This window comes from Meriones unguiculatus, chromosome 14 (genome assembly GCF_030254825.1).
Source record: "Meriones unguiculatus strain TT.TT164.6M chromosome 14, Bangor_MerUng_6.1, whole genome shotgun sequence".
NCBI lineage: Eukaryota > Metazoa > Chordata > Mammalia > Rodentia > Muridae > Meriones > Meriones unguiculatus.
In genome coordinates, this window is record NC_083361.1 from 72130118 (window position 1) to 72144854 (window position 14737).

The 14737-nt window shown below is 47.5% G+C and overlaps 1 protein-coding gene across 10 annotated transcripts in view; it reads right to left on the reverse strand.

The window, feature by feature from the left end:
* The window catches only part of Arnt2 (aryl hydrocarbon receptor nuclear translocator 2), a 153391-nt gene that overhangs the window by 24160 nt on the left and 114494 nt on the right, over positions 1 to 14737 (reverse strand). For all 10 annotated transcript variants that reach the window (XM_021647273.2, XM_060367480.1, XM_060367479.1 and 7 more), the window contains 3 exons: positions 13079 to 13153; positions 6307 to 6458; positions 420 to 489 (listed from right to left, as the gene is read on the reverse strand). In XM_021647273.2, coding sequence (XP_021502948.1) covers positions 420 to 489; positions 6307 to 6458; positions 13079 to 13153 — 297 coding nt within the window. The remainder of the gene's footprint in view (positions 1 to 419; positions 490 to 6306; positions 6459 to 13078; positions 13154 to 14737) is intronic.

The window sequence follows — 14737 nt, forward strand, 5'->3', positions numbered from 1 at the left end:
AGGGACTAGAGGAAATGAGAGAAGGAAAGAAGAGGGAGAGTATGACAGGAAGAGACACATTAAAGCAGGAAAGGCATGGGGACAAAGGTGAGAAATGGCCAGGAAGCCAGACAGCCCACATCCAGAGCCTGCTCTTGCTGGCTTCTGGCCTGTGAGACTGGGGCACACACTGTAATTTCCCTGACCCCTAGAGGTGCTCAGTACTGGCTCACCACCTGCTCTTTTACCTGAGTTCTGTGCCTTGCGGCTCCCTTCAGGAAGGAGGAGCCGCAGCAAGACACAGGAAGCTGAACAACTAGCATACCTGAGGGTGGAGGGAACAGGGTGCCTTGGAATGAGGGGAGGGCGTCAAGTTCTGTGCTGAGTTTAGTTCCCAGTCCTCTGAGTGCCAAACAGAGAAGAATTCCCCAGAAATTCACCTGAGATAAGTCATAGGACAGCCCGTCTCGCTGGTGCACCTCCAGTTCGGCCTGCTGCTGTTGGAGCTGCCTGTGGAACCAGAAGTCAGCACAGGTGTGAGGAACAGAAAGGGAGGCAAAAATCGCTGTTCCAAAGTCACGTAGCCCATGCTCAACAGATCGCTAAACGGCTTTCCACTTTCATTTTACTCCAAGCCCTGTGTTTCAGGTTTTGCCTCCGACATGGGCTGTTGAAAGGTAAAGCACATGTGTGTTCTGGTGTATGCGCATGTGTGTGTGCACATAAAGACCAGATGTTGGCATCAGGAGTTTCTTCTCAATCGTATTCCACCTTATTCTTTGTGACAGGATCCTTCATCAAACCCAGAGCTCACCGATTGGCTAGACCGGCTTGCCAAGGAGCTGCAGCCATCCACCTGTCTCCACTCCAGCAGCTCCAGGGTTATGCTGAGCTGTTTACATGGACGCTAGGGATCCAAAGGCTTTATCCACTAAGGATCTCCTCAGCCCTCAAATTTCATTTCTGACGAACAGAGTCTTGCTATGCATCCCGGACTGACCTGGAACTCTTGATCCTCCTGCCTCAGCTCTCCAGTTCTAGGAGGATAGACAGGCACCACCATGCCTGGCTTAGATAATAAGCTTCATCAAATGACTTTGTTTTCTTCAGAGTAAAAAAAAAATACAGTGTTAAAATTGTTTTAAAAACAAAATTCAGGAAAGCAGTTGCTTTAGCACTGAGCAAAGCTGCTGGTTGTACTGGGCACACCTACTGTAGGGGTGAACACCTTCTTATTCATGCTCAGGCTGAAGTTTCATGGGGCCTACTTCATCCACATGCTAAAATCAAGAAGCTGGAGCTCAAGGCTGGGGCTAGGTCAGAGCTGTTCTGCTACAGCAGAGCAGGGTGGACTCCCGTGTGCTTGACTGCCTACTCTGCCAGGCTGTTCTGTTGGGGGTGGGGGATGGTACAAAGGGTTGAGAGAGAAAACTCATGCTTCAGGTTTCAAAGTAGGGAGACTGGATTGCTTTCAGTGAAGCCTATACTTCAGATGCTACAAAGAAGGTAGAACGCAAGGTCCTTAGCTCTGGACAGCCCAGTGAAGAGGCTCTGTAGGAGGACCCGCTGAGCAGCTGCTCTGGAATCAAACCCAGAAGTCCATTCAGTGAACTACGCTGAGGCAAAGAAAACAGCCATAACAACCGTAACAAGCCATGTCCTGATGACTCAGAACCCCCAGATTCCTGCTCTGAGGGAGCTGGGGCTCCAGGGAAGGACAGATGAGAAGACCGAGGTTCTAAAGGAGTAAGGGATCTGGCCTTCCACTGTGGTACAGGAGCCCAGGAACAAAGGCAAGGACGGAATCGGAAGCATGTGGTATACTAGCAGGCAGTGTAAGCCTGTGCCTCTCACATCAGCAAAGTGCAGCATCAAGAATACTTTCCAGAACAAACAGAGTTTTCAAAAAATTTAAAAAGAGGGCTAGGATGTAGCGGAATTAGAAGAGAGCTTGCCTAGCGTGCATGGAAACTGTGTGTTCAGTTCAATTCCCAGCATCGCACAAAGGCAGTCATGGTGGCCCATACCTATAATCCCAGCACTAGAGATATGGAGGCAGAACCAGTAATTCAAGGTTATATTCAAGGCCAGCCTGGGCAACATGAAACCCTTCCTTAAATCAAAAAAAAAATCAATATAGACATTACTACAGAAGAAGCATCACTGTCCTTCCTTGTTCTTACTCCATTATCTGCTGTCTCCTGTACCCTGCACCTTGGGGAAGCCTGATGACTCACTGGCAGGCTGCTAGTATCTGAAGAGAAGACAGATCACCAGCCGGCATTTTACACCTTTACAGTACAAGACTACTAATTACCAGATAAAGGAGAGGAGGCTCGGCAAGTTTAAGGGGTGTTCCCAGCTGTAACGTGGCACGGAAGGGGTTCAGATACACAGGGTTGTGGACCTTGTAATCTCCCTTCTCCCCAGCCCAGATTAAAAACCTTCCATGTCCTGGGGGAGTCCGGACACACGGCACTGATTTGATAAGGGCAGGGAATGGCATGGTCCTGCATGGGTTCAGAGACCTCAGAGTAGTGCTATTCTTATAACAAAGGCTTGGCCTAAGGATAATTGTATGCCACTTGCCCTCCCCCCCTCCAAGAGAGGTGAGAAATGAATGTCCAGGAGCTAGGTTGGGCAAATACGAAAAGATGGACACGACTGGCACTCAGTCAGCTCACGACCAGTCTTTCAGGATATCAAATCCCAAACACCAAGCCCTGGCACAGCTCAGAGATGTGCACCCAGTGTGTTGCATCAGTCTGTTTTTCTGGGCTTCCATCTGTGTGGAAGGAACAGGAAAAGTCAGAGGTGACAAAGAGCCTTTTCAGCAGCTTAGCAAAAATGCTAAACACCCAATGCTTGCTTAACTTCTTCAGGAAGTTGCTTTTGGATGCTCTCAGCTGAAGGCTACTGAGCAAGCAACTCCTGCTCCTCCCCCAAAGCACAAGGCACTAGAGGAGGATCTTTCTTAATTAGCTGGCCTACCGCTGGCAAAGTTGACTACAGGGATTCAAGGAAGGGCTGGTCTGCTCACACTCATGGTCAGCACTGCCCTCTACCGTCCAGAGTGAGCTTTTCAGTCTTGACACTGAACACCTGGCTTAGAAAACTGCTTGCTGTTCTGCTGCAGCTGCTGCAGGTGCCCCGGGGGCTTTCTGATTCACCTGTCTTCCAGGAGCTGTTGAGACTGACTGGCCTGAGGCAGCAGGACGGCCCACTCCTGAACAAAATGTTTTTCTGTCTCATCAACACTGCCTGGCTTCAGAAAAGGAGGTCAACCTTCTCAGCCAGGCTGGCTTGCAGAGGAGAGTGACTTTGCTCTCTGGCCCTAAGTCAGGGCTGTCTCCAGGGGGTGCTCCCCAGGCCCTGGGAGACTGGTTTGTCACCTTCTTCCTATTATCCATCCATTGTCTTGTGTTTGCTCCTTCCTATGTGCTCATAGTTTGGAAGCCCAAGCCTTAGGCTTCCTGGGACAGGGTTCCCCCTTAAAAACAAGAGCCACATCCGGTCATAGTGATCAGGGAATATCAGCTTCGTTAGCTGTGACCAAACATTCGACAGAAGAAGGTTAACAAAGACTGGAAGAGAAAAATGATGAAAAACTTAAAAGTGCCGAAACCTCTCCCAACAAGGATCATCAGTCTGCTCTCCACATTCAAATGGAGAAAGCTCCTGAGTTCTCAGCCATAATTCAGGACTATTAGAGTAGATGGGGTGGCTCTGACATTCTATGCAAGTTGCTCATCAACAGGGAGGATTCAGACTTGGCAGTGAGGCACAGATGACACCTTAAAAGCCCAGTCTCAGCCCAGAGCCTCTGTTGTACACAGGCTTCTGCACACAACCACATGTTGAGAAGGAAAAAAGAGGGAAGAGGAGCAGAGAAGGAGGCAGAATCCAGAGAGGATGTGGCCTTCCCTAAGATCCAAAGGGGAAGATTCTGGAATAGTGTCCAGGATTCTGAGTAGTTGGTGTGTTTGTCTATTTTCATGACTTCTTGGCTCAGCCGCCTAAACTGGCAGATGTTGAGGCCATATTGGGAGAGATAAGCCTAAGGGCAAAGATCTGGCATGCACAGGTGCTAAGCAGATCAGGGCTGGCATCATCCTTCTTAACTCTCTTCTGTCAAGGACCTGGCACCCCGGCTTATGAGCACCTAAGAAGCCTGCTCATAGCCCTCTATACCCTGAACACATTAGCAGCTAGGGCCTTCCTAGTCCCATGCATCTGGCTCTAATCCCATGTCTCAACCATTCTTATTTCCATCAGACCTAGGACCAGATATAGGTGTGACAAAAATGGGTGTCTCTCTGGTCCCTGGGTAAAGAGCACCCCTCTTCCACATTGTGGCACTGATGAGGAGAAAGTCAATATGACTGAAACCTCAAGACAGAAAAAAGACGAGATAGAATCATCTTTTGCCCATCTGGATCTATGGCTTCTCAGATTTGTTCTGTACTATTTACAGGTTTGACCAGCAGATGGGGTAGAAAAAGAATCCAGTTGTTGTACGAAGTACACAAGAAGAGAAGATGTTCAAAATGAGAGCTGGTCCAGGAGACAGTGGAGGGAGGAGTACCTGGGAGCAAGATGACAGGCTGGCAGCTGTTGGGCTACTGTAAGTGTCAAGCTGCAAGGGACTGGGACAAGCTAAATGGCAGTGGTGGTCCAGCAAGGCCAGGTGGGAAGGAATGCTCTAATGGAGGGGTCTGGCAGGTCTTCAGAAGGATCCCCTTGTGTCAGGAGATGGGGACAAGAAGAACATGGGCTCAGGACCAGCCCTGACTGAGTCAGGGAAGTGGAGACGGAGAGTTCCAGTGGCCATGAGTGGCAGACACAAAGGCAGTCTTCAGTATGCCTGTCTCACTCCACATCCTTTGCCATCCTAGGCACAGCTTCCATGTGCTTTAACTCACTGGGGCACCTCTGTGTCCATATGTTTGCATGTGTTGGTTCCTTCGTGAGTACATGTGTCCCTTAGCTCACACCAGGGTTGCACCTAATGAACCCAACATAAGTGTGTGGTGTTGTAAATCACAAAGGCACCTCTTTCCCTAACCTACAGCATCATGCTTAGCCACACACACAGAGTGATGGCTGTTTCCCCTCGTGGATGTGTGGCTGGGTGGAGCTGTCTCTCGCTGCCACAGCTTAGCATGCCATGGTCTTCCTCTAGTACACTGCTAACCCAGGGAAGGGAAAGTATGGGTTCCCTCGAATGCACATCACCTTCACAGCACAGTAAACTCAAATTACAGCAAATGCAGAAGCAAGTAGACCTCTGTGACCTCCAAGTCAACCTTGTCTACACAGTGTGTTCTAATTTAGCCAAGGCTGCAAAGTGGGTCACTGTCTTAAAAAGAAAGAAAGCATCAAAAATAGTGTAATGGAAGCATCTAAATCAGACTTCATCTGTATTTCCTCCATGTCTAATCTGAAGAGACATGTCTTGCCCACAGCCATGCTCCTGATGGCAGGCACTGTGCCCACAAGTCTGTCTCACAGATCTAAGCTTAACTCCTGATAGGAGGGGCCATGGGTTGGGGAGATGACACAGTCAGCGAAGCATGCCAAGCTGTGTTTGATCCCTAGCACTCATGTAAATAACTCAGGCTCAGCAATGCTCATGTGATCCCTGGGAAGCAGAGTCAGAACCTAGCCAAACCTGTGAGCGCTGAGTTCAGTGAAAGACTTCATCTCAAAAAGTAAGGAGGAGCAACGGAGGAGAACTTCAGATGCCACGCTCTGGCTTCCACACGCATGCATACGCCCATACACACACAAAAGAGGGCACGTCGAGGAAAGGAAGGGAAGGGTAAGAGAGGAAGTGACTCCCTTGAGGTCACAAAGCCAGGCACCAGCAGGGCCAAGACATGAACTCAGGTCTACCCACCAACTCCATGGATATGGAATGTATACATACTGTGAGTGGGGAGGGCGGCCTCCAGGCTTAGGTGGTGCTGCTACAGCAGGCTGCCTGACCTTGGCCAGGGCTTCAAGAAGCCCTGTCCCCTTCTTCTCTCCAGTAGCTTCAGCAGGACCAAGAGACCTGGCATAGAGGCTACCACAATAGGATGTGGAGGTGGGCACTGACAGAGCTCTCCTCTGCTTGACTTGGTGTCAGGAGGAAAAGAATGGAATGGAGACTGTGGTACATGTTAGGTATACACCCCGCAGTAGCCTACCCTTTTCTTGCTCCTTCACCCTGTAAGGGGTTTTGGGTTGCAGCTAGAGCCTCTAGGGAAAGGGAGCCTCGAGCAAAGCAGTTCAGATGAGACTCGTTATGTGAGTGATGAGCAAACGACGGGGTCGCGTACGTACTTGACATTGGTGTTGGTGCAGATGACGTACTCGATCTCATCGGAGTAGGGGTTCTGGAAGGTGAAGCTGCTGGTGCGGATCAACAGCCACTCTCGGTTCTTGGTGCGGAACCGATACATGACCGACAGCACTTGGCCCTTCAGCTTCACCACCTGAAAAAACATTTGGACAAGGAAGTCAGCAGGAGGAGGAAGAGGGAACAGCAAGGCAGTGCGGCCGGCTGCTGAAAAGGCCAGCAGGACTGCAGAATGGGGTGCTGCTGCCAACGGCAGTAAGGGGGGCTTTGAGAGTAAGAGTGACAGGTAGCAGCTAAGTTCATGCTTCCATCTGTTTCCCTTTGAAACAGGGACGGCCCTGCCCTTGGGTCACTTTGTCATCCCTGTGAGAGACCAACAGCAATCATGGTTCTAACTTAGTGGCTACAAATCAGATGGTGAGCACACTGTCAGCACAGTGCTTGGAACAGAGTAGCACCAACACAGAATTATTGTTGTTGTTATTATTATTATTAGCCTTGGAGTAACTGTCTCACTGATGTGTGCAGCTACAATGGATCAGACTTATTTCTTAGGTGGACTTAATTCACGTAAAAATTTTAACCTCTGTTTGACATTGTAAAATGGATTCAATAAACTCTCAGGAAGGAGGTGAAATAAACGGCAAATCTGTATGCATTATTTATTTGTAATTTATTGATCTACCACTACTTTCATGTTGCAGTATGGTTCCTAGAGTGCTTCCACAAACACCTGTGGTATAGCCCAGCAAGGGTCTGGCAAAGTGGCTTCACTATTTACAGATGATGTTACCAGGGTGCAGAGAAAGTAATTAAATTCTTCAGGACCAGGCAGATCTTAGTATCAAAAAGGGACAGGAACTGTGACCTTATATCCAAGTTACAAGCCTGTCTCCCTGAGGACAGTTTGCTTTTTCTTTGTTCACCCTGGTATGCAAAGACACCCCCCAACCCCCCCCCACACAGCTGGAAGCATCCAGTTGTTTGTCTCACTAAAAGAGAAAGAAGTGGGAGATGAAAAAGCTATAAGAATCAGTGACAGACCTCACCTGGATGTGATTGTCTCCAAAGACAAGATAAAGTAATCAGAAGTCCTCTTTGTAAGCCTACAGCCCCTGATCCTGGGAATGTAAATCTTTAGTCTTCCTGGGTGTGACTGCAGATTGATTGTTGACAAGAGCAGGGCCTGATTCTAGAGCCAGGTAAGCTCTGGCTCCTAATATCATTGCATTTGCAGCCTGCTTCACATTAGGAGTTTGCAGTATCAACCATACTGTAACACAGCCTGGGAACATGGTGAGCTGAGCCTCACACAGCCCAGCCCAGTGTCTGGCACAGAGTAGCATATACAGCACACCTCACAAGCTGGTTACATAGCCTTAATCATCCAAGATTGAGGCAGAAGCAGCTAGGTGACTTCTCCCACACTTCCTGGGGAAACCAGGCACTGCAGAGTATCAGATAAGACCCTCTTGGGGGAATACATGATGAAAGACAGAAAGAGAGAAAGAGAGAAAGAAAGGGAGAGAAAGAGAGAAAGAAAGAGAGAAAGAAAGAAAGGAAGGAAGAAAGAAAAAAGAAAGGAAGAAAGAAAGAAGCAAAGAAAGAACAAAGAAAGAGAGAGAGAAAGAAAGGAAGGAAGGAAGGAAAGAAGGAAGGAAGGGAAAAAAGAAAGGAAGGGAAGAAAGAAAGAAAGAAAGAGAAAGAAAGAAAGAGATAGAAAGACAAAAAGATAAAAAGCTGGAAGAGGGCAGAGGTTAGAAGGAGGCTGACTAGTGGTGGAGTGAAGCTGGCCTACTCAGAGAATGCTGCCCCATAGACAGTTGGACCCTATCTTAGTCACTGTTCTACTGCTGTGGACAGACACCATGGGACTTGGTAAGGGTCATATAAGAGACATGCTTATAGTTTCAGAAGCTTAGTCCATTATCATCAAGGCAGAGAGCATGGTAGCAGGCAGGCATGGTGGTAGAGAAAGGGTAGACAGAGAGAGAGGGAGAGGGAGAAGAAAAGGGAGAGAGAGGAGAGGGTGAGGGAAGGAGGGGTAAAGAAAGGGAGAGAGGGAACACACACACACACACACACACACATAGAGTGAGTGTGTGTTTGGGCCTTTGAAACCTCAAAGCCCACCCCCAATGATACACTTTCTCCAACAAGGACACATCTATTCCAACAAAGCCACACCTCCTAATCCTCCTCAAATAGTACCACTCCCTGATGACTAAGCATTCAAATGTATGGGCCTGTGGGGATTATTTCTATTCAAATAACCATAGTTCCCTAACTGGGAGCTGTCTTTTCTCTCACAGGAAACAGAAGTCAAAGCCACATTCTCTCAGGCCAGCAGTTGAGTTGCTCCCTTAGTGCCTACAACATATATAGACCCATGTCCTCTGTCCTGAGTGTGTGTGCCTTCTGTTTTTTCCAACAGAAAGAACTGATAGGGTGTGAGAGTTTTACAGACGAGCAGCAGGTGTTACCTGTGTACAAAGGTGAACTTATGGGGCTGAGGATAGAGAACAGAGGAAGGGGGATGTCAGTCCTTCCCCTTTAGCCCATGAGTCAGCACAGCAGTATAATGTGTATTAGGAACATGAGATTCAGAGCTGATAGACACCTACCAAGGCTTTGCAATCATAGGAAGGAAAAATGCATGTTCTGAATCCTTGATTTACTAGCCTTTACACCCAAAGTCCCCATTGCCAAGGTAAAGGTTCTGTTCCAAAGTACCTGTCACCTGAAGGGGCTAGAAAGATATGTAGATAACCATAATCCACAAAATCTGCAACAAACCCATAATCAAATGTCAGGGGCCCACCAGGAGGGCCAGAAGTTGGACCTACTGTTAAGGTCCTGACATGAATGAAGGATTGGAAGGATTGCAGAAAGGAAATGAAGTTTGGGAAAGAGTTGGAGGGTAGGCATGATGCTGGCAAATGAGATTGTTTGCTGTCCTTGCATAAACCACAGCGTAACAATTGTGTATAGGCAAGAAAGCAGAGAAGTGATGGAAGATCAATTCTCGTTGTGCTGGTAAACAGGGCTGGTAGCATGATCCAGGTCTAAGTCCAGAGTGATGCATCTACTGTGCTTCACTCAAATGTGGGGCTAGAAATGCAGGAGGCTGCAAAGATCATAAAACCTAGCTTACCTTGGCTCTTTATGAAAACAGCTGCCATAGGCGTCATCACCAATGTTCCCATCACCACCATTCCAGTCATCATCACCTGAATCATCCCCACCATCACTGTCTTAACATTCTATCACTGCGAAGAGACATTCTGATCACGGCTACTCTTACAGAGGAAAACCCAACTGGGGCTGTCTTATAGTTCAGAGGTTCAGTTCATTATCGTCATGGTGTGGAGCAAGGGGGCATGCAGGCAGATTTGGTGCTGTAGAGTATCTGAGAGTTCTATCTTCAGTTGGTAGGCAGCAGGCATAGAGAGAGACCCTGGGCCTGGCCTGAGCATTTGAAATCTCAAAGCCCATCCCCAGTGACATACTTCCTCCAAGAAGGCCACACCGCCTAATCCCTGTTAAATAGCATTACTCGCTAAAGACCAAGCATTCAAATATATGAGCCCATGGGGGCCATTATTCAAAACACCACAACTACTGTCACCATTATCACCCTCACCACTAACACAGCTACTACCATCACAATCATTGTCATCATCTTCATCACCACACTAATTACTATCACCACACCATCACTGTTATCGCCATCATGGCATCACAATCATTGCTATTCTTATCATCATTAGCACCAAAATCATTACTATCACCATTACTGTCAGCATCAGCACTTTCACAGTCACTAGTATCTCCATTATCACAATTATTACCATCACCACCATCTTCACTGTCAGTGCCATTATCAGCATCATGATGACTCACAATTATCACAGTCAAAGCCATTACTATCATGACCATCAATGTCATCATAGTCATTACCATTATTATTGCTATTACCATCACTATCAACACTATTAATGGCCACCAACCATCACCTGCCACCCATCCTGGCCTGGATCATAACAGCAAGACTAGAGAGCCTCCATCCACCTCTCACCTGCACTCCCTCTATTCCGTGTCACATTTGACAATGTAAGCTACATATGCCACAAGATCCTGGCAGGTCTGAAAAGAAAAAGGAATTGGGCGTCTCCTCTCACGCTAGTAGCCAGCTTTAGTAACTTATACTGAGACCAGCTACCTCATCCCTAGTGAAAGGGAAACCAAGGCTGTGGCATCAAAGGGGGAAGCCCTGGCTCAGGCCCAGGACACACGGGCAGCAACTGTACAGCCACAGAGACATCCCAGGGCACACCCAGCCTTGGCCTGAGTTTGTGTTCTTTGGGCACCGGCCACCAGCAACGAAGAGGGACTAATGTTGATAAAGGGAAGTGGTTTGTTCTTGAGAAAGCTGAGTCAGCCCTTGAGCTCTTGTTTTAAACAAAAGCACTGAGCTGTGCAGACAGGAAGCCCACAGAACACACACACACACATTCTGAGTTTGGTGTGCTGTCGGTGTACCTTCCCAGGGGCCAGGAAAGTATCCATTCCCAGAACCCATTTCTCAGTCAGTTTGCCAAGAGGTCAAATGACAGAGAGAAACTTCTGGTAGGTTCCTACTCCACACCCATCCTTTCTGTTTAGACAGGCTCCATCATGATGGCAGTGGTGGTAGATGACACTCAAAACTTTCTTAGTCCCGTTGTCTACTAGGAAAAACATGGTGACAGTATTCATGGGGTAAGGCTAGGGATTCCATGGGAAAACACAAGAAGAAGGTTCTGGATAGTTACTGGAAACAGGATGACAGGCCCATCACCATGAGAGATTCACATCCATGCCCTCAGAAAGATGAGACCAACAGCTCTACATGCGGTTATCCTCACTTTCACACGCTTAGCAAATGTGGCACAAAGCATCCTGGTAAAATTTTACCATTCTGATTTCACAATTTCTGTAAATGGAAGCCACCTGCTGTGAGTTCGGATCTACGTAGGCAGCTTGGTTCAGATCCACCCTCACAGAGATGATGTGCACAAGTACAGACATGGGTGTCTGCCCACAGTAAAGCCAGGTTTCAGTGGAAACCCAAAAAGGGGAGGCGGACAAAGGAAATGACATGTGGTAAAGGAGAAAGCAGGGAGACATCATTCTCATGAAGGTTCCAGGAGGGCCTGTCATGGGCTCTGTTCTAAGGCTAAACTTTGTCCTGAGCCACTGAGAGACGAGGCAGTGTACTGGGTCTGGAGGTGCCTGGGCACTCAGATGGAATGGTGCAGAGCTGCCTGGAAGAAGGCAGGCATAAAGGTGGAAGGCAAGTGGCCTCTTGCCATCTGGTGCTTGAGGTTATGAAGAATAAATGGCTGATGTCATGTCCTCCCGTCATTGTTGCAGAAGAATGTGAAGAAGCCAACCGAATAAGAGCTAGGAAGTGGAAGAGAAACAAGTAGTGGGAAAGAAACTGGAAAGCAGAACTGAGTACAAGGAGGAAGGCGACCTCAGAGTGTTGCCCATGTAGGTATGAAGCCGGAGGGCAAGTTCTCTGCAGATGGGGAAGCCTTCCACTGGCTGGGCCTGAGATACTTGCAAAGCAAATGCTAAATTAAGCCCACACTCCAGTGGATGACAACAGATTTCTCTCTTGAAAGGTTACCCACAGGTCTCTTTTCTTACGTTCATTTTCTCCTTTTCCTGGAGTATTATCAGAGTCTAGTGGAATGAGTTTTCTCCTCTTCCCAGACTAGCTCAGGAGCTGACAGGCCTCATTCTCAGTTAGCTGTAATTCACCAGAGTGTGATACTCTGGTCCTTTGCTTCAGTGAGCTCCTCCTGTCCCCTCCTCCAACTCTAGGAACCATCAGGCCTTCCTCCTGTGACCCATGCTATGGATGCCTGTCACAGAGTGTGCGCTTAGTAAGTAGAAATGATCTATAGAGTGCCACTATTATGGTGGCCATTCTGCCAGGCTGCCTCTTCCTCACTATCCCTGTCTGAGTGATTCTCTCCTTAAGTTGCTTCCCAGTTCTAATTCCCACAGGTCCTGCACAGCTCTGGGACCCATCACTCATTTTGTATTTTTGGTTGTGAGCCTAGCCTTTAATGGCTGAGTCATCTCTCCAGCCCTCCATCACTCATTTTAAAGGTCTTCTGACTTATCTTTGTTTTCACTTATTTGCGAACCTGGGCTTCCCAAGTTGCTCATAAAGCATTGTTCTGCTTATGTACTCAAAGGAATTGCTACTTACCTTTATGTGACCAGGGAGAGAACTGAGGCCCTGTAGCATGACTCAGGAGGCCTCAGATCTGGCCTGGCCGGTCCCATTGCCAGCTGCTTCCTCCTTGTCAGCCCTAGGAGCTGCGGAGGATCCTCCTAGCAGGCCACATTCAGCATGTGTGGCCTAGTCCCTCCCTCTGCTATGTTCGCTCATTTCTTTTGTATTCTCCCTTTACAACTCACGTCAGCTGATCCCTCCCCTGGGAGCTAGCTCTTCTCCCAAGTCACCCTCTGTAGCATTCGTGCTTGGGGAGACTCTTCAGGGCCTGATCTCCACTCCTGACACATAGCGATGACTTCCTCATGTATCTTACCCTCCTGCTTGAAATCCTGCCCAGAATGGCTGGCTGACATCGAAGCAGGGCACCCCCAGCCTGGTGGCTTACAGTAGGCCTTCATCGATCTAGCCACCCCCTAGGTACCTCACTCAGCAGCAGCAGGAGCAGCAGCCATGGACAATACCTGCTGGAAGCTCTCCCGTAGGTGGCTCTGATCCTCAGGGTGGCAGAATTCCAAAATATCCTTTCCCAGAAGGTCCTAAAGGGGACAGACAGCCGAAATAACCCCAAAGTCCACTCGCTCTTTTACCCCTACCCTGGAGACAAAGGTGTTGTTTGCATCCCCTCCCTGTGAGCCCACTTCCTCTTACCTGCCCACTGGAGTATTAAACATAAAATGGTCTTCCTGCTCCTGTCTGCTGAGGAGTCGGCTTCCTTGCATCCATTCTAAATTCCCCTGGCTTAGTCCTCACTTATTTCTAATTTTGCTTGGGCGCTAGATCAGCAGCTTTACAACACAACTTTATTTCTGTTTGCCTTGGAGAGGCAAACTGCAATCAACATATTTTTAAAAACACCCAAAGAAAGCTCAAGGACAGACACGCTGCCTACGAAAACTAAAACTGTTTAAGTATGGAAACCAGTGGCTGAATGAGGCTATAATAACTGTGCTTGCCTCAAGCCTGTTCATTATTGACCTTCACTAGTCTACGTGTTATTTGAAAAGATCCAGCGTTCATCTAAAACGTGTGTGCTTCACAGTGAATAGGAGTAGACTACAAAAACCATCAAAGGGCAGTTTTGAGCATGCTCCAGGGAAGTGTCTTAAACAGCAAAATGTAAGCTATCTCAGCGATGAGAACCTGCATCAGTACATGATGCCTGAAGTGAGCTGACTCAGCAGCAAAGGGCGGATCCTATGCCCAAGGAGCGCCCCAGACACACAGGGGAGTTGCTGTAGGATGCAGGGTCTGTCCAGAAATCCACTGCTGTCAGGGACAGTCTATTCTCACCTTGCTCTATCTGAGAGGGTACCGTTTGCTTGAATCTAGCTTCAGAATTACAGAAAGCTCTGCTAGCTCTTCTTTGGACTGTTCCTAGTAGTAAAAACCTACACACAGGGCTGATTCCAGCACAGATAAAAAGTTAAGTAAATAAAATAAAGATACACATGCAGTTAAAATAATTCATGTTAACATATTCCAAAGCTTCCCAAAGATTTTTCCTTAGGACAAAGAGCCTTATCTTTCTTTTTTTAAAATGATTTTTATTAAAAAAAAAAAACAACTCTATAGACAAGGTATACCTCAAAGCTTCCAAAGTCTGTTCCTTAGAACAAAGAGCCTTATCTTTTTTCCTTTAATGTTTTTTTTAATTTTAAAAACACTTGTATATCCATTGCATTGATTCAATTGTCAACATGTTACTAATATTTTCTTTATAAATGTCCACATACAAATGCAGACAGGAGACTCTATGTGTGTTCGTGTGCATGTGTGTGTATGATCTCTTAACAAAAGTAGTAGACTTTCTCCATAAAGTCTTTTAGCATTAACATATTAAGTGTCTCATCATACTACAAAACCAAGACATGATCAGGAAATCAATACTCATTTGCTAACATATCCATACTCCCCACACTGTCCCCTAAGTGTCTCCTCTGGGTGGAAGTCCCGGGGCTTAGGGCATGGCTCATGGTTTTGCACTACACATGGTTGTGGTTCCTTGGCTTCAACTGGGTAGCTCATGACTTGGTTTCTCATGTCACTGGTTTCTCAGAAATGATCTGGAGCAAAGACCTGAAAACATGCCCTAAGTAAAAAAAGGTTTCCCCAAAGACAAG